This window comes from Vanacampus margaritifer, chromosome 15 (assembly GCF_051991255.1).
Source record: "Vanacampus margaritifer isolate UIUO_Vmar chromosome 15, RoL_Vmar_1.0, whole genome shotgun sequence".
NCBI classification, from domain to species: domain Eukaryota; kingdom Metazoa; phylum Chordata; class Actinopteri; order Syngnathiformes; family Syngnathidae; genus Vanacampus; species Vanacampus margaritifer.
This window is the reverse complement of record NC_135446.1, coordinates 8,483,781-8,503,602: the sequence shown is the minus strand read 5'-3', so window position 1 is coordinate 8,503,602 and position 19,822 is coordinate 8,483,781. Positions and strand designations below refer to the sequence as shown.

General features: G+C 40.1%; 2 protein-coding genes across 5 annotated transcripts in view; one reads left to right on the top strand and one right to left on the bottom strand.

Moving 5' to 3' along the window:
* Window positions 1–1,944, bottom strand: part of slc13a4 (solute carrier family 13 member 4) — a 12,934-nt gene extending 10,990 nt beyond the window's left edge. Inside the window, exon 1 of the mRNA XM_077544533.1 lies at window positions 1,567–1,944. Within this exon, the coding sequence (XP_077400659.1) occupies window positions 1,567–1,689 (123 nt within the window). The 5' untranslated portion in view covers window positions 1,690–1,944. The remainder of the gene's footprint in view (window positions 1–1,566) is intronic.
* LOC144035109 (uncharacterized) lies at window positions 969–19,822 on the top strand. 4 transcript variants are annotated; one of them, XM_077544536.1, is made up of 8 exons: window positions 969–1,206; window positions 1,556–1,908; window positions 4,752–4,957; window positions 6,047–6,437; window positions 16,878–17,069; window positions 17,144–17,297; window positions 18,168–18,356; window positions 18,452–19,822. In XM_077544536.1, the coding sequence occupies exons 4-8, from the start codon at window positions 6,059–6,061 to the stop codon at window positions 18,783–18,785; spliced, it is 1,248 nt and encodes a 415-aa protein (XP_077400662.1). In that variant the 5' UTR covers window positions 969–1,206; window positions 1,556–1,908; window positions 4,752–4,957; window positions 6,047–6,058; the 3' UTR covers window positions 18,786–19,822. The 4 variants fall into 4 exon arrangements, with proteins under 4 accessions (XP_077400662.1, XP_077400663.1, XP_077400660.1 ...); XM_077544537.1 differs by having other exon boundaries at window positions 5,585–6,437; window positions 18,171–18,356; XM_077544534.1 differs by having other exon boundaries at window positions 5,585–6,437.

The following is a 19,822-nucleotide window of genomic DNA, read 5'->3' as shown; positions in this document are numbered from 1 at the left end:
TCACTTTCACTGGAATTATTCTTCAAGTCGAATATGCGCACTTTCAAACGACAAAACTAGCACAAAAATTGTAAAATGCAAGCAGAAAACACAACCAGTAGAATAGCTGTGCTATTGCTAGGAACTTCGTGAACTGATGATTGCCGGATGTTGTTAAATTCAATGCTGCCATCTAGTGGCAGGGTGTCTGAAGCTCCTTCGTATTTTGTTCGCAACAGAGTAAACCAACTAACTAACTAACTAACTAAATGAATACATAAATAGAGTGACAGCTAATAACATGAACATTCTTAAATTGTGGCATTCGTTACTAGTCAATGAAACACTTACATTGCTTTTTAATATAAATATATAATAATAATAATAATAATTAAAAAAGGTCAACCAGTTCAGGGTGTACCCCGCCTACTGCCCGAAGCCAGCTGGGATAGGCTCCAGCACCCCCGCGACCCTTGTGAGGAAAAGCGGCCAAGAAAATGGATGGATGGATTAAAAAAGGTAGTTCTGCGTTATATACTTGCCCAAATTTATAGATCAGTTGTAAAGTTTTGCAAATGAATGATTTGGCTTAGTGGTTGTCTGTTGCGGTTTAGCAAGTTGCAAAAAGAGATATAATTTTATAATAAGTACTAAGTATCCAACCAAACCACAATACTGAACTTGCTAAAATAAGCTTTACCTTCGTTAGCCTGTTATCATAATTGCCTATATGTCATTTTACTGTTGAAATATCAATTTAAAAAAAAATCCTAAAGTGTTAGCTAAATGTTTTTTTGTGTGTCTGTGTAGGTTATGTCATCATTTAAACAAAATTCAACTATTGATTATGATTTAACCAAAAGACTTCGGTTTGATTTTCTAAGCCAAGTAGCAACTCCTTACACAATGGATTACATTTTGCAATAATCCTCTTGTTCTTGCAGCAATTTTTACATATCTGAGATTTGCTTTCCTCCCCTCTCATTTCTTCGAGCATGAATGGGACATTTATGCTTCTCTGAACCCTTTTGGCCTCATCTTCCACTGATCTCCATGTCATCAACATGACGCGACATCTCCGCACAGACGCAGCCTGCTGATCAGGATGAGCATTCATCACAACAAAAGGGCCTTTTGATTGATTGCACACAACAAAATCCCATCAGTAGACTGCAGCTATCAAAAAAGGAGCATCATCAACAACAACAACTGGATTTTAAACCCGAGGTATTATTGTATTATTTGTTTTTCTTGTGTATTATAATGACTAATTAAATGGGTAAAGCATTTGAAAGTATTGTTAATTTTAATTTGGGTGTGATAGTAAGTTGTTATGGGCTGTAAGAATATACAAATGCAGTACTGTTACTGAGTAAATGTTTCACATACAGAATGTGTACTTTATACTTATTTGATCAAATAGACTCTTATTACAACGTTGATGTTTTAACACATGTATCTTAATTTTACTAAAATAAAGAGTAGGAGTACTTTTGAATGATAGTATTGTCAGATTTTCCTAACAAACAGACGCACAACAAAACCTCTCATGTTCTTTTTTCTTTCACATATCCAGTTTTGACTCACGCTGGTGGGGTGGACGAGTGGAAGAGGCAGCAGGGAGAGCGGGATGAAAATCACCACGATCAGATTCCTCGCCCTCCACAGCTTCCTGAATAGATCCATCCTGGCTGCGGCCTCCAGCCTCATGGGTGACCCGGGGCTCTGGACTCAACAGAACCGGCCGTGAACGTCACCAAGTAGCCGAGCTGGACGGAAGGCTCCTGTGACCGCAGGCGGGGGCAGCACAACCAGACCGGGAGCGAGGTAGAAAGGTGGGCCTGCACACTGTTTCCAAAGTTCGGCTGGCTGTGCGCTTTTACGCATGAGTGGATCGTCCCGAGTCCTGACTCTTGTCTGCAGCATCAGGTGAGGCCCCAGCGGCTCATTTATTGGCCTGCTTAGGTATGCTAATCAAGTGTTGCTTTGTATCGACCTCTGTTGTGTGTCAGCCAATCACACTTGAGGTGTTTGCATAAGGGCGTGGGCGTGTTCAAGGGGGTGCCACGGGTGAAAGGGTAAATCATTTCAATGTTAATACTAAAACATTTTAGTATTATTGATTTTCAGAATGTTATTACAGAATGTTAATAATAATTATGAACCCTGACATGTCGGTCATGTTACTTTAATATAAATATATTAAGAGGGAAAAAAACATTGGAAATATAATGCAATTGCATATACACACAACACGTGTACTATAATTTCTCTGAAGTACATCTATATACGGCTCTGCATGCAATCATCCTACACCGCCCTCTAGCGGAGGATCTAATGTTTAAGTGGGCATGTATGCAATACCAGCATGCATCAGTGGTGGGCCTATTTGTGCCCAACGACCACTTTTAACTTAAAAAAAAAAGTATGGAAATATATTGCATTGTTTATTTATTTTTTATATTTAAAAATACTTAAAAACTCATTGTGTTATAAAAAATAATTTGAATTTTAGTATATAAAATCCATTAACCAATTATTAAACAAGATTTTTTTTTAAATGAGTGAATATATTTTACTGAACCTATTACCCCATTCTCCATAAAAAAATATTCTTAATCATTTAAATACTTGGTGGGCCAGATTAAAATAATTTTTAAGTTGATGTGTTAAACTGATAGTTATTGAGTGGTTAAGTTGAATTGATTGCATTTCATCAGAACTACACGCAAATAATATTAAACCATATTTTACAACATCCCATTCTTAGCACAAAAGTCTTGTTTAATGTTTACAGGAATGGCAGACATTTCACTCATATGCATCAACTATGTAAAAAAAAAATCATCAAATGACCATGAAGTTTGTTAAATAAGGATTAACTGTGATTTCCTCATAAAAACAAACAATCAACTGAAGGCTGCTGCTGGAAAACAAGGACTCAGTAAAAAGGATTATCCTCTCAGTTTAATATGACGTGGTCAGAAATTTTAGCCTGTGAGTAATTTCAGTATTAGTATAACTTCTAGTTGTATGCTCAGAGAACAGAAGGCTGCAAAGTGTCCAGATGAAGTCGGCTCCATCCCGTCCTTCATGTCTGATACCTTCATTCAGGCGTGGGAATTTCTTTAATGTCAAAATGTGTTTTTCCAATATGCAATGAACATAAAGTAAAGTCCTTTGGAGCACTACCCCTGCTCAACAATGAAACACGCCAAATAAAAAATAAAAACGAAAAAGTAGGAGCAATCAGTAAGAGCAGTTAATAGCCACAAGATGGCGTTGCACACACATTCTAGTCAACACTGTGGCTTTGAGCCGTGCCCAGCCTGATATAAAATGTACTATTTCATATTTTCACATTATAGTGCACATTGAGATGTCACTATGACCGTCAACATTTATTTTTATTTGCCATGTTTTTCTCACATGTGGTTTAATGTGGCATTACACCAGAGGAAAGCTACACTATCTCCAATTGGAATGATATCTTAGTGAAAGACCCCAAATGTAAATCTATACTTCCCGCAAAAGTGACCTCAGCTAAGAAGTAACATACACGGATCAAAAAATATTTCCCCTCTCAGAAGTAACTCCTTTCTCCTTTGCTAATGAAGTGTGAAGACGTGCGTCCTGGTCCCGTCAAACGATCGCATTTGAACATTCATACTTCAGATTTTCTAACCTGCTGCTAAGATTGAACATCAAGGCTGCTGAGGATTTGCCTGCTCGAATTTGCACCAAATTTACAGAGATGTTCTCAAAAGTCTACAAAAATATTGTTGATTGAGATTATAATATGTTAAAGTAATATGAGTTTGCTGGAGAAGTGATTGACTGAGGCAAGTGTACCATAGGTGGGCTCTCTCCAGTGGTACAAAAAAGAATCACTGAATTAAATGCGAATAATTTTACAGTGGCATCATCTGATAAACCCTGCAAACGTTAGTTTTTTGTTTTTTGGGGGTTCTGTAGAATAACTCTTTGGAATTGTCTCAAAACTGCAATACAGTATGGATTTTTCTTTGTCTTTTTTCTTTTTTACATACTAAACACTTTCGTGGGTGTTCCAAAGTGTGTGAGCCAAGAGAAGATGAGACGGACTCAGACGGATTAAACACACACATACACGTAAAAGAATCGAGTTGAGTCTGAATGCAAGTGTGTGTGTTTTGTATTACATAACAGTGTTTGATGTGCTTCAAGAAGGCTGCGTAAGGGATTAGGGTCATAATAATGATTTGCTCAGTTTGTGGATGTCTGCAAAGACGTTTAATACTCGTCATCTCTCAATGTACTCTGTAGTGCAGGGTTCTCAGTTTTACAAGGGGTTCTAGGGACCCCTTACAGAAACCCCTTAGAACCGTGAACAGTGAATTGCTTTCACACACTAGCCTGATTGTGACTTGATGTATGAAATTCCTCTTTTACCGAGAAGTGATTTTCACAGCTAAAGTACGACAACCGGAAATAATGACTTCTTCGCAAATGCGGCTTTTCAATAATAGATGCACTTTATGTGCGCTGTCAAATCAGTGACGGTCAAATTAGTGTGCATCACTACGTTGGTGTATCATCATCACTGTACAAAGCTGTGATAGCGATGCTGACCCGTGTTGAAAACATCACCACTGAATCCTAGTCACTCAATCTCCTTTCGTTCCTGTTCTGTGTCCGATTGCTTTGCCGCTCTCATGTCATCGCTCGCTTTCTCACCCCCTCTCTCGCAATTTAATCACTCTCCCGCTTTCTTTTTTTCCATCCTCTTTTAGCCTCTTCCTATTTTTGGTCCCACGTGCATCAATGATTCATGCGTTAGGGTGGACGTTCTGTCTGGAGAGGCATCAACAAGAGCGATCACGTTCATAGTACACCTGAGCATCTATACCTGGAATAATAATACACACAGTTGGGATACTAAAAGATTCACTCCGAGTGGACAGCAAGTGCAGTCACGTTTCATCCCATGGATGCTCACGTAAGAACTCAAATCTGAGCGGCCTTTCAGTCCTATGTACTCAGTCACTCAAGATCTCAATAAACATAACCCAATTTGGTTCGTTTTTATTCAATTACAGGGTCAAAAAGGGACCAATTGCCACTTGGGTAAATTTGACCCACAAAAACTGGGTTAGTCAAAGTGACCCAATTTTTTGAGTCAAATGGGGTGTCAAAATTATTAATTTAGCCCAAAAAATTGGCCAGAAATGGGTTTAATAACCCAATGCGTTGGGTCAAATTGACCCAAGTGGTGGCCCTTCGCTTTTTGACCCAACAAGTTGGGTTATTTGTAAGTGAAATGGTTATTTTGCTACAACTATAGTTTTGAAGCACAAACCCATTTACACTTGGTGAATTTTAACAATATTATCAAAAACTCCAAAAAGAGTTTAAAAAAAAAGGGTAAAAAAAAAAACAATTCTTGGGTCAATTTGACTCAACTTTTGGGGGGTTTGTTTATTTATTTGTTTGTACAAAAATGAACCTCAAAAGTCGGACAGTTTTGTACAAAGAAAAAAAAAAAGGTCGACTTGACCCAAGTAGTAGTGGGTCCCTTTTCGATTCATAATTTTATTTTATTTTTTTTTTACCCAACTGTTTGCAGCGAGCAATGATTCAAGGATTTCCGCCATTCATGGAGACCAATGTACTTTGAAAAAATAAAAAATAAACAATAGAAATGTACAGCGCATCGGTGAGTATGACGATAGTATCGTTGCATTGCTGACAGCGAGCTGACCACCACGACAACAGCAGCAGCTTCAGCAGGGGTGCACGTGAGCGGGTCACAGCGGTGGGAGCACGCAGCCACTGCATGAGCGAGAGCTCAGCACAGCTCAGCCGGCAAGTGGCTGTTACGCAAGAGCTCAGTCGGCCCAGCTGGAGATTAGAGAACAAGTTAGAGAAAGAGCGAGAGAGAGCGAGAGAGAGTGAGAGAGTGAGAGAGAGAGAGAGAGTGAGAGAGCGAGCGAGAGAGAGAGAAACAGAGAAAGAGAGATAGAGAGAGAGTAGAAAATAGCAGTAAAGCACAAGAGAAACAAACACTGACTCTTTTTCTGCTTTCCAGCCGACATCATGAATGGGATTTCCCGAAGAGGACCTGAAGCAAGCGGATCCAAGAAATGATGGGGTCAACACATGTGACCTTGGTGCTGTGAACTTCTCAACTGGTCCTCTCGCATCGTTTTTCTCCATGGTTCCGAACGTTGAACTTGCTCCTCAAAGCCCTCGCGTCTGGGTGCTGCTCAGTCCTTTACTATGCGCGCTGGTTTTGAGCCGAGGCTCAGAGCTAAGCCCGGAGGACTTGCGGAACTCCACCGCGGATGTGACCCCGCCGCCGACCCCGGGGGAATGGGCCGGCACCACGGTCCAGGTGCAGCCGGACCTCCAGACGGAGGGCCGGGCGACGACGGCGCAGACTGAGTTGGAAACGCAAAGTCCGACCAGTAACTACTCAGGTAGGTCTGTCGCCGCCGGCAAACTTTTTGAAGTGCTTTTTACTTGAACTGAACTTGAAAGTTAAATAAAAAATATTGTTCTAAAGTTTGAAAAAAGTTGAAACTGAATGTGTACAGAGCTACAAATGTCATTCTAATATTTTTTTTTATTGTGTTGCATGTTGTTACTTGTACTTAATTCAGTGATTCTTTCTGCAACCACTAGAAAGAGCCTGTGTATACTCGTACCACACTAAGAATCGCTGCACTAAATAAAACAATGACTTCTCCATATCTGGACTGATCAGAAGCGTTGATATGATTGTGACGTCACATAAATATATGACATCAGAACAAAAGAACACAAAAAATTGCTTAATGCTGAATGAGGTCCTTATAAAAAAAAGCGTAATTTATAAGAACAGTTGTATTTCTGAAAATCGCTTGTTGAAAAAAATGGCTTTCTCCCCCCGTTAAACTTGTGATTTTACCTCGGAAAAATATGATTTTCTTCTCGTGAGATTACGACTTTTCATGCCGAGAAAATGTCAAGATTATGACATTTGTTTCTTGAAAAATCACAACTTCATTTTCATAACATGACCACATTTTTTTCTCAAAAATGTTTGTTAGCTATTGTAACATTACAACCTTTTTGGATTGGGTCAAAAATAACCCAATTTGGGTGTTTAAAACAAACAAACAACAACAACAAAAAAGGACCAATCCACTACTTGGGTTAATTTGACTCAACTTTCTGGATTGTTTTGCAAAAATTCACACCAAACAAAAAGTTGGGTCATTTTGTCCCCCCCAAAATTGGGTAGTTTTGTGCAATATAACCAGGAAAGTTGGGTCAAAAGACCTAAGTGGTGCGTTGGTCTCTTTTTGACCCAACTGTCTGAACACAGTCTCTCGTTCACACAGAATGAAAATTTGTCAAAACCTCAATTGTCAAATGTCTCATACTCTAATTAAACAGTTGTGTGATAAATAACCCAAATTGGGTCAAGAAGGGACTAATCTAACTTTTTAAATTATTTATTAAACACAAAAGGATGGGTCAAAAATAATAACCCACAAAACAGCCCATAAAATGTGGTTGTTTTTGTAATAAATAACCCGAAAAAAAATGTTTGCTTTGTACAAAATAGCGTACAAAATTGGGCTTTTGTATGGGCTATTAATTTGACCAAATTTTGTGGAATAAATGAATAACCCAATATGTTGGGTTGGTCTCTTTTTTAAAAAAAAAACAAAATTTGGTTGTTTTTGTAATAAACAACCCCCAAAAAGTATGTTTTGTACAAAATAGCACACAAAATTTAGCTGTTTTGTGGGTTATTGATTTAACCCAATTTTGGGGGGTTTAGTGAATAACCCAACATGTTGGGTTATTTACTAAGTTATGAGTTATTCACTCAGCCCATCACTTTATGTCGCTGTTATAGATGAACAAAAACACATTATTTTTAGTGAATAAAAAAATGGGGGGGTTGGGGGGCAAATAGGTGAAATTGGAGTTGATGGATCACTGCTATACAGTTGTAAACTTGCAACTTTATTGCAACACTTCATGGAAGAATCCGATAGTCGTCCCAGTCCAAAAAGTGGACCGACTGCATTTGTTTGCCCACTGCCGATTGGCGTCCCAATAAGAGAGTGATTAAGAGAAGCTCAGTCACCTGCAGGGGGGCAAAGATTAAGTCTGGCCTGTTTGAATTACAGGTTGGGCTTTTGAATGAAGGGTTGAAACTGAGGTGAGGCATTTATTTTTCATGCTTGCGGTCCAAGATCGGGCGTTTAGGCTGCAGGCTGGACACACACACGTCGGCAAATGGCCGCAACGCTGTCCGGCGTTTTCCAAAGTGGAGCATGTCACCTCCACTATAGAGAACCAGCTGCTGCTTTTCTCCTCTTCTCCAGTCTGTTCTCATCCCTCCATCCATTACTGTTCTACAACATCTGTCTGCCTCTTCACTGTTTTTCCCCCCCTCCAACGTAACCTCCTTTCCTCTCCCCTTTCTTACTGTCTCCTCTTGTTCTGTCGACCCCCCCCCCCCCTCCCCCAAGCATTGACGCCCCGTCTCCCGTCTCGCAGAGCCCCAGCTCACGTGGAGGCAAAATAGCCGTCAGCAGCAGACAAAATGCAACGCTCACGTGCCTCACGCACACTTTTATTACAAATGGACGCTGTGAAACAACAGCAATCTTCTTAAAGGTTTAGAGTACAAACACAGTGGCTTGTTTCATAAGGGCAACTCACCGCGAAGCTGTAAGCACTTTATGCTTTAATAACACGCGCAAACACACAGATGTGAAAAGCTGCGCTTGCCACATGCATGAATGACCACACATGTTCACCGTCCAAATTGTCCTAAATCCTGGAGGTGTGATAAACACTGCCGAGTGTGTGTGCTCGTGGTAGCATAAATGTCTTATTCCCACAAGCATTGAGCATCTGAGCAGATTTTGTTTACTTTTTCTCCCCCCTCAGCCACCATCTTATTTTAAGCCCATTTGACTCGTCTCCTCAGGTTCAGCCCACAGCAGCGAAACGGTCTCACTTGCTATTCAGACTTTGACTAAATAGTTGTCAGGAAAAGCAACACTCATACAATGTGATCGAGGGTTTATGAATTCTTTATTTGAAGCAGCACTGATTGTTATAATAATTTGGAATTAAATGTGCCCCGTTTAAGTCAGTGTTAGCTATTTATTTGCTACAGCGTCGATTATGTCGCTCACTGAGCTACTTTTTCGCTTTTCAAACAAATCATCAAACTCGCCACACAACCTTTATACACTTGTGTACAGTATACATGACATTTACTTCTTTACTTGAGTTTTGTAGCACTTAAGGTATCAGTTTTCACTATTTTGAGCATATTTTCAGCTGCAGATGTCTTTCCAGTGCTTATTTATACTGCATCCTAATACAATTGTGGACTAATTTGAATTATTGACAGACTTGACTTAACTTTTTAATTGATTTTTATTTTTATTTTTTTAAATGTATTTGCTGCTTTGTGATCTGCGCATAACGTTTTATTTTATGATAGTTTTAAAAATGTACTGATCTAACTTCTGATAATTTTTTGATTCTATATTTTATATTATTATACTATTGTTGCTTTATTTAATATTTTTTACTGCTTATTTTTAATACGTATCCCCAACCACATAGTTGTATCTATCCACGTATATTATTATTATTTTAAATGTATGTGTATAATAGACTAGAGGTGTCTTCATTAATTTCAGCTAATATATTTCTCCTACTGGTTTGTAAAATTCATTCATTTAAATTCTCATTATCCCTTGGCGGAGGTCTGCACCATCCTGAAAGCTATTCTAGTCCCTTTTCATATCCTGTAAACACTTCTCAATATATTCTATGGTAAGCAAGCACAGATGCAGCGTCAAAGGTCTGCAAAAAAAAAGCTGCGGCTGAGCCAGGCTTACTTGAGCAGTTGGAGAATCCGCAAGTCTTCAACATTAACACGGTAACACCTCCAATTAACCTCAGCGTGTGTGTGTGATACTTAGCGTCAGTTTAAATCCATCTGAAGGGTCTCGGGCGCTTACTTAGCAGGCGGTCGGGCTCCTAATCTGGTCCAGCACGAGTTTATGTTGATTCTTTTTCATCTGTGTTGGTGGAAAAACAATTTGATGCACAGATTTTAGGATTAACAATCCAGAGGTGGTTTATTTGCTCTCTGTACTGAAGAAGTGCTTCGTCTGCAAAATGGGCGTCGGTCAGTTACGGACTGACGGAATGCCCGCCATTGATAGAATCCGAAGAGTGATGGGTAGATTTAGCATCCACCTTACGATAACGCTAAGCCGCTTATCCTCCGCTAATAAAATCATCAGGCAGCCAAACGTTGATGTCAAACGTTTCAATGGCTCCGTTGTGATTATCCCCAAGCCAATTACCTTTGTCTATCCCGGGCTATTTCGAGCGCCGGGAATCCTGGTAATGGCACGGTAACACGCGGGGATGCCGAGCACGAGGACACGCCCACTATTAGCGGGTTGTAGTTTTGAAGCCAATTACTTCTGTCCATTTGAGTTCAGAGGAGGCCCTGGTGTAATCTTTGCCACCATGTGTCTTCGCCACCTGGGAACGACAGCCATATTGATCCTGCTCTTAAGTTAGGGGCGGTTAATAGATCGTTTGATGCTCCAAATCAGCTGGGATGCAGTCCAGCTTCCCCGTAACCCTCAAAAGGATAAGCGGGGGGAAAAGGAATGGAACTGGAAAATTACTTCCTGGTCACTGATTGGAACTGGTTGGTTTATATATTCAAATTAGATTAAATTGACATGGGTCTATTGAAGACGATATTGGAAGTTATACTATCATATCATATATAGCAAATGTCAAAACAGCTTGTAAGAGACTGCACGGTGTGGAGGCACTGGCGCCTCCCACTTATATTGTATAATTTAATAAGAACTCACACAATAATTACTCCATTATTCCGTCAGCAGCCATTTTGTTGAATAATTTAAAGAGCGCACGGTACAGTAATTGTGGTTTACCTTTGTGAGACAGGAAACTGCTGGTCTTATTACCTCCTCCAAGGAGCGCTAATGAGGATTGTACAAACGTTCTTAAACCATTTGACACACAAAAAATGTTGTGATATGAGATATGTGTCTATGGGAGTGGTCTATTTAGTACTGAGTTAGGAGGAACATTATTTTCTTTGTGCATTGGATTGGCTAAATATGAATTTTATTTTTAGGTGAACTGATGAATACACACACGTACGCACGCACACGCACGCACGCACATGCACATGCTCACCCACATACAAAAAAAAATATATATATATATATATGTGTGTGTGTTTGTGTATATATATATATATATATGTGTGTATGTGTATATATATGTATATATATTTATAAAAAAAAAATTTTTTAAAAAGGAGAGCAATGATGATGTCAAATCGAATGAACAATACTGAGCTCTCCTGGAAAAAAATAAAAATAAAAATAAATAAATATGAATTTTATTTATTTATTTGTTTATATTTATAAATAAATAAATGCAGTCCTTTCCTGCAGGTCATTCCCTCCCTCTCCCCTATTTCCTGTCCATCCTTCAGATGTCCTATCAATTAAAGGGTAAAAAATAATAATAATAATAATAATCACCTTGGAAATGAACTACAACTGAAAATCAAGAAAAATAGTTATCTTGCCTTCGACTTTGTATGTCTTGGACTTGTCAAGATGAATTTTACTCGACTTTTTCCAGTTCAAGACACGAACAAGCTGGTAAAGAAAGTGCAGTTTAAGATCCCTTGTCTCTTTGTCATGTAACTTTGATGAGGGCTTTATATACGGAATTCCCCCCCCCCCCCCCCAACATATTTTCTGTTTGGATGGCGTCTTAATGAATTTGAGAGCAGTGGTTTTAAAAATTCATTTTGTTACACAAAATAAGGAGCAATAAATTATTTGGAATGATTTTGACACATTCAAATAATTGTTTAGCTTGCACGTATTGCAGTAAAAGTTATATACAACGCAACTTTATTTAAAAAAATAATATATATATATATATATATACTCCGCCTTACAGTAATTTGGGGCTAATTAATTCAAAAAGCTCTCATTATGATTGTTAGACTTTACGTAGATCTGATCGGCTGGATTGGATAGGCAGATATTTAGCATTTTTTATGCAAAACCCGTGCTCAGTTGGAATGTCATGATTTGCTGATCGATCAATGACATCATTGATTATATTCCGCAAAATAATACATAACAGCTGAGCTAGCACAATCTCATTCACTCCGGGATGTTCTGTGCTGCTATTGCCAAACATTCAGATTGAAAAAAAGTTTTTTTTCTCCCCAAAATAGGCAACTTTCCAATTCCTACTTTAGTTATGCTTAATTGGCGATGGAAATATAAGGGGGAAAATATTCTCCACCGTGCAAGGGCCCTGAACCCAAAAAACTCTTTTTGAGCTATCATATCTAATTTAAGTGAAGCCAACTCAAGTTTCTGGGTTGCTTCGAAGCCAAAGCTAACTGGGAATACAGGCAGCTTGTCTGCAAACACAGTTGGCGTGTTAAACCTCTTCCCTCTCAATCACGCTCTGTTTGCTATCAAACACCTGACACCCACAGGACCAGATAGAACCGGCATCCAACCCAATCACATTATTTGACCCAAAAGCAGCTAAGCAGGGTGTGCATTTCCAAACAAGTGAACCGACGGTTGCGGCGCAGAGGCTCACATGTTCACACACAAACACACGTGGTTAGGTAATCAGCGGCGATACAGCACATCAGAAATAGACACGCCCTGCGATGGCGAGGAGAACTTGCTTTAAGGTCGTATCGCATCCGGCTGGAGGAAGAAACGAGTAAACACAAAAGTGATGTGAAGCTCGTCTCTTGTTAGGGAGGAATGCCACCTCCCATCTGCGTCAACTTTTACTCTCGACAGTACAGCTCTGACTTTGTTTATTTTTAACCATTAACCAGGGAAAAGTGAGGCGGCAAATCATTTTTGTTAAGCTGAAAATTAATCTTTTCATATCAAAACATTTGAAAATGTCAATCTGTTACAGCCTTTGAAAAAAAAAGTTTTTTGTTTTTTTTAAACAAGTTTCATCATGAAATGCTACCTTGTGTAGTTGCTTCATTTTAAAATGGGTCAGTTTGAACCCGGCTATGTTTGATGGTCCAAAAGCAATCCGATAAACATTAGTAGCTGTTTTATTCGAAAATATGTCATAGTAGACCATTTTAATTAATGAGAAGTTTTCATAGCAAAAAAAACTACTAATTTGTAGTTCTTCAACTTTAAAATGGTTCTATATTTAATGTTCCAAAAAGCATTCCGATAAACATTAGTACCCATTTTATTATATCAAAGCAACTCATTTTAAATGATGAGCATTTTGGTAACAAAAAAAATATATATATTTGTAGTTCTTTAACTTCAAATGGGTGAGTTTGACCTTGGCTATGCTCAATGGTCCAAAAGCATCCCAAGAAACATTGTTACAGCTCATTAAGGGGTTTTATTGCAAATATGCCGAAATGAACCATTTCTGTCTGCTGCTGCCAAATTTCATAGTGAAAAACGAATATTTGTGGTCCTTAACTTGAAAGCAGGTCATTTTGACGCACAACAAAACAGGATGGTTAAACAAACAGACACTGGGAGTCTACAAGGAAAATCAAGCGAATTTTTGGTTGTTTGTGTGGCGTTGCCAGGTTTTACAGTGAATAGAATAGAATAACAAGGCACAAAACACAAACATCCCGACATCTCCAACACAAAGGTTTCCCAGCGAGAGCGCGTTCTCAATCTTTTCGGCATTAATTCCCCCTTTTCATTCATCCTGCGTGGCCTCCGCTAGCGGGATAGCAAATGAGTTTACCCGCAACGGCGTAGCAACAGAGTCTTAAAACACACACAGTCACGTAATACATTCAATAATGGATGTGGCTTTACAGCAGTGACTGTCTGCAACTATGTGCGTGTGTGTGTGTGTGATTGTGAGAAAAAGCTCAAGAGATACACGCACACAAACATTCTCTACACGTACAAAAAACATCAAATATGTTGATTATTCAAAGGGATTTTAATGCTATGTGTGCATCTTTTGGGAGAAAATCTTACACTTACAATCCAAACAAGGCACGCCTTTACTTCAGAATAAATTAAATTAAAATTCAACAATTAAAAAAAATTATAATAATAATAAAAACAATACTCTATTGTATTGTATACTTCATAAGGACAAACAGAACAGTAATAGCATAATTGCATTAATAGAATGCAACAATTTGACCGACAGTTTGTGCATCATTCAATTGTCATTGTGCTGCTCATTCTGTTGTACGCACCTAAACCACTAAGGGGCACTATAATACAAACTGAAGAAGACAAAATGCCAACTTGTTTACTGTCATTCTCTTGGCGACGTGCTCCTGTGTTGACAGGAGCGTTTAACACCCTCGATTGTGATTGTGACATAACTTAAGTGCACGAATACATTCAATTAAAAGTACACGTCGGGTAAAAAAAAAAAAAATCCCAAATTGGGTAAAGAATGGACGGACCCAACTTTTTTAGTTATTTAAAAAAATGTTGGGTCAAATTAAATTAATAACCCACAAAGCAACCCAATTTTGGGGGTTGTCGTGTGGGTTACTCATTCGACCCAACTTTTTGGGTTAATTGAGTAAGAGGTTAAAAAAAAAAAAAAGACCGACTGAGTTATTTAACCCAAAAAGTTAAATAACAAAAAGATTTATTTAACCCCAAAAGTTTGATCAAATTCAATTAATAAACCACAAAACAACCCAATTTTGGGGGTTGTCGTGTGGGTTACTCATTTGACCCAACTTTTTGGGTTAATTGAGTAAGAGGTTAAAAAAAAAAAAAAGACCGACTGAGTTATTTAATCCAAAAAGTTAAATAACAAAAAGATTTATTTAACCCCAAAAGTTATAACCCAAATTAATAACCCACAAAGCAACCCAAATTGGTGGGGCTTTCTTGGGGGGGTATTCATTTGACCAAACATTTTGGTTAATTGAATAATCCAATTGAACTGGGTCAAAAATGAACTGACCCAACTAACTAACTTTTTTAGTCATTTAAGCCAAAAGTTGGGTCAAATTGATAACCCAAAAAGCAAACAATTTTTTGGGGTTGTGTTGTGGGTTATCCATTTGACCCAACTTTTTGGGTAAATTGAATAAACCAGAGAGTTGGGCCAGTGTCTTTTTGATCCCTAGTGGGTTAGTTTTGACCCAACTGTTTTTAGAACGCAGACAATGGCGGAGGCTCGTGGCGGCTAGGGGTGGCCAACTCATTGACAATTGTAACACCACCAATGCATTGAATTCATAACATATGCTTTGAAATTATTTTATGCAGCCCACTAGTCGGTGCTCGCAGCCCAAGGTCGGCATGCGAACGGTATGGCTTCATGGTTAAGAACCACTTATTTAGACATTTCAGGTATGACCACCCCTATATGAGTCATGGTTTCACAGTGGCCACCCCAATGAAAAATGTCTGGCTACGCCCCTGAGTGTAGAAATAGACTCGTTAAAGAAGGAGATCCAGGAAGTTTGTTTAGTTTTGAGTTGAGTCAAAGTATACTGTATGGTCAGTCTGTAGGCTTTATATTTATATATAATAAATCTGATATGATTGCAATATAGATACATGCATTGCTTGTGTATGTTTACAAAAAAATCCACGGGAAAAGGAACTTCGGAAAATAATAGTGAAGATGGTGTGGGGGGGTGAATTAAAAAAAAAATTGTTTTTTATTTTTCAAATCAAGTAAAACGCATTCATGTGGACAATTTTGTCCTCTAACTACTGAGTCAGCTCGTCCTTGTTGCCATGCAAGGCACCGGCCATGCTGCACGTGTCGGATGTGTGTGCCTTCATGTGCGTTCATGTACGTGTCTGTGTGTGTGTGTGTGTGTGTGTGTGTGTGTGTGTGTGTGTGTGTGTGTGTGTGTGTGTGTGTGCGAGCGAGAGGAAAAAGAGGGAGGGGATGTGCCGTCATCCCCACACATGATGACGGGATCCTTTCTCAGCATCTCCCCGGCTGCAGAAATCCTCCCATCTGTCGCTCCTAATCAGCGGACAGCAGCTCGCATGTTCTCAGGGTCTTAAGCACAATGTCAACCGAGCTCACACATATACAGTATACATCGGATTCATCTCAATCTGACCGAGCAAACCGCAGCATCACACGCCCCTCTGGCGGTTACTCATTAGAAGCAGAATTAGTGAGGCCGACACCGTCTCTGAGAGGACGCCACGCTAATTAGCATTGGTTCGTGATGCAAGTAAGCAGAGTTGCACAACGTTGCATGCAAAGTGGAGACACTCCGGGGGCAAACATTTCCATCAAGAGAACGTAATTGGGGACATAATGAGCTGAATACAGTTTTAAAAAGATACAGAAATCGATACTATATGTTTGACATTAGCCTACTAGCTAAATTGCGCAAATGATATGCAGATTCTCAAACAGGTCAGGGTAAAGTTAAAAGGCTACTTTGTTAAATTAGCTTTTTCTTGCTATATTTTTCAAGGGAGAAAGAAAACATCACTCTCTCTTAAGCAGATTTTCATAAAGAATAATTTTCTGGCTCCAGCTGCAACTCAACGCTAATCAATAACATATCTAGCGACACCACTTTGGCTCTGCATGCAATGTCCTGGGAGAGCAACAATAGCGACTGTATCACGAGACCTCGGAGCGATATTTGTGTATCACAGCATCAGGAAGATATCAATAGCGCTTTCCCTCCCTCCGTGTAGAGTTTCGCCATGTCTCCCATGTAAGTGCTGGCGCCTGAGTAGGAAACCGATTCAAATCAGGTTTTGTGTATAAATTATTTCAATACGATATGCCCTCTTTGTGACATTTTTGTCTCGTCTCCTCAGGACTTTCCTGTATTCCCGTCCTGCCTCCACGTCGGGGCTCCTTCTACGTAGAGAGCGGCACCGGGGTGTCGGTAGGCAGCGCGTTAGCCTTCTGGTGCCGCGGGGGCTACCAGCTGGTGGGCAGCGACAAAATCTACTGCAACGTCCGCAACGGCAAAGCGCAGTGGAGCAACTACTTGCCCGTGTGTGAGGGTGAGGCTCATGTCTGCACAATTTTATTTTTTAATTTTAGAGAACTGATTCATTTTTTTGGTTTCTTCTCCCAGCCATCCCCAGGCCAGAGGATCGCGGGTTGAGAGTGGCGGTATTGGCGTCGGTAGTGAGCGGCGTCGTCATCCTCGCCATGTCGCTGTCCTTCCTTGTCTGCTGTCTACAGGAACGATCCAGCAAGAAGAAAGCCAAAAAAGAAGTTCGGGCCAGGTGAGAGAAATCTTAAAGAGAAGTCCACTAAGACGATAATGAGGATGGGGAAGTCAACACAATAAAAATGTTCTATGCAGCCCCACTGGTCTTAATATGATTGCGTTAGTGGAATATGAGTTAAGCAGCAAAATCCAGCAGTTTTTATCAATATCAGGAGGCAGCCATTTTGCCACTTGATGTCGAGTGAAAATGACATCACAGTTGCTCAGGTCTCAAGTAACAACCAATCACAGCGCGGCTTCAGAAAACAGGCGAGCTGTGATTGGTCGTTGCCTGAGCCCTGAGCAACTGTGATGTCATCTTCAGTCGACAGCAAGTGGCAAAATGGCTGCCCCCTGAGATGGATAAAAACAAGTGTTTTTTGCTGCATAATTCATATTCCACAAATGTAATATTAATCAGAATGTCATGTTTAGACTAGTGAGGTCACATATAACATATTATTGTCAAGAAATGTTTAAGGTTGACTTCCATTTTAAGCTCATATCGTTTCTCAGACTACGATACGATGAGGCTTCTTGTTGTTGGCAAAAGATTTTGCTTAAAGCTTGGTGAGCAAAGAAAACTTTATTGACAGCTAGCAAGTATCAGAATGATACTTAATATCAAAATAATCATGAAATAATCAAAAGTTCAAAGGAGGCTTGTCAATATTAAAAGGGAGCATGCTAGTTAGCTTAACTAACATGCTAGCATAAAACTGTTTCCACAAAATGGCGCCAAAGTAGTTGCTTTGCGCGAGCACAAAAAAAGTGACTAGATTAGTTTTTTATTAAACAGAGGACAACTTCCTCAAAATGTATTTGGCATTTTGACAGTGTAGGAAAAGTAGCTCACAGAAGATGTGGACTAAAATGTCCTCGTTAGCAGACGCAGGGGAAAGCGTTCAACCCGCCGCAATGAGCGATGGCTGGACAGAGAAGAGGGCGAATGGGAGGCTTTCCCTCCTCCAAAGATCTTCCATCTGTCCCAGAGGATGAACCCTCGTCTGGCACCGGACAGCCCACTCTACCTGACTGGAGGCCTCGGCGGGTACGAGAACAGAGGATATCAGAGGTAAGAAAGCCAATGTCACCAAAGGCTCATTTGCCCAGAAAGTTTGACCGATTTTTTGTCCTCCTTTTGAAATCTGCCTTTGCTCCGCCATAAAGGAGTCAGGAGAGTCTGCTGAAAGCCGCCCCGCCAGGCGTCTACCGCTCCGACTCGCAGCTCTACCCGCACGTGGTCCTCCAGAGGGTCCTTCCCCCGACGGCCCCCTCGGCCCCGTCGGCGCCCTCGGCCCCGCTCTACCTCCACCTCCCCACCTCCTCCTCTTCCTCCACACCGGCCCACACGACCGCCCACTCCCAAGCCCACCTCATGGGCCAGTACCCCACGCCCACGTACCCGCCCAACCCCAACACCTCGGTGCCGCCGTTCCACCAGCCCGTCCCGGCGCCCATCTACCCAAATCCCAACCCGAGGCCGCAGCAGCCGTGGCAGTGAGCTTGTCCCGCCGTGAACGGAGGCCGAACCAAATGGAGGGAGGGTAGCCACGCCCAATATGGACCCTCACAACTGTCCTTTTTAGTGCATGCAAGCAGGACTTCTCCACTTGGGAGTCAAAAGGAAGTCAAGCAGGGTTTTGTTTCCTGAACTCAGCCAGTGGAGCAGAACGACTGCAGCCGCCAGTCTGTAGGTTGCTTACTACTAAGGGTGTAGCAAAGAAACGATTTGAATCGGAAAATGCATTCTCTTGAATTGAGCCGTACATTATTGAATCGAATCATCGTTAAAGGTCCATGTTTTCCTCTATAGCAGGGATGTCAAACTTGTTTCCATCGCCAGCCATATTGTAGTTTTGGATGGTTATAATCACATAAAAGTATATACCCGTAGTGGCTAAAATTGGCTCGGTTTTACTTACAGAGCACTTTAAAAACAACCCTATCTGAAATACTAATCAAACAAAAGATAAAGTTAAAAGTCATAATAACAAACAACTTAGAAGCTAAACTGCACCGTTTTTTTTTTACGGATTACCACTTCTTGTCCCTTACCTCATATGATCCATGCGGGACCATAATAATCGCATATTCCATAATTGCTCCTGCATTTGGGGATCATCACTTTCACTTTCTCATAAGAACCAAATCCCTAAAACTGCTTCCAGTGTGCTTCAATACTGTGACTGGTTAACTCCAGATGTTTGATCCAATTTGTACAAAGTGTAAAAATTCATGAACGTGCTTTGAGACGGACTGTAAAAGTGCTGCTCTTTCGCGAATGCGCTGGAAATTGCACTTGAATAGGGAGCAAGACAAGATGTGAAGTATTGTTTTCTTTTTGTTTATTTTATGATTTGATAAACTACAAAAGAGAAATCTACTGTTGCTTTAGTCACTTTAACTGTGGGGCTTTTTAAAAATGTTTTTTAATAATAGCACTAAAGTAGCCACACTTTTTTTGTTAACAGATTTGTGGTTCATTTGAACATCTTTATGATAATGTGAGTGTGCAATAAAAGCAGAGAATTTTCCTGA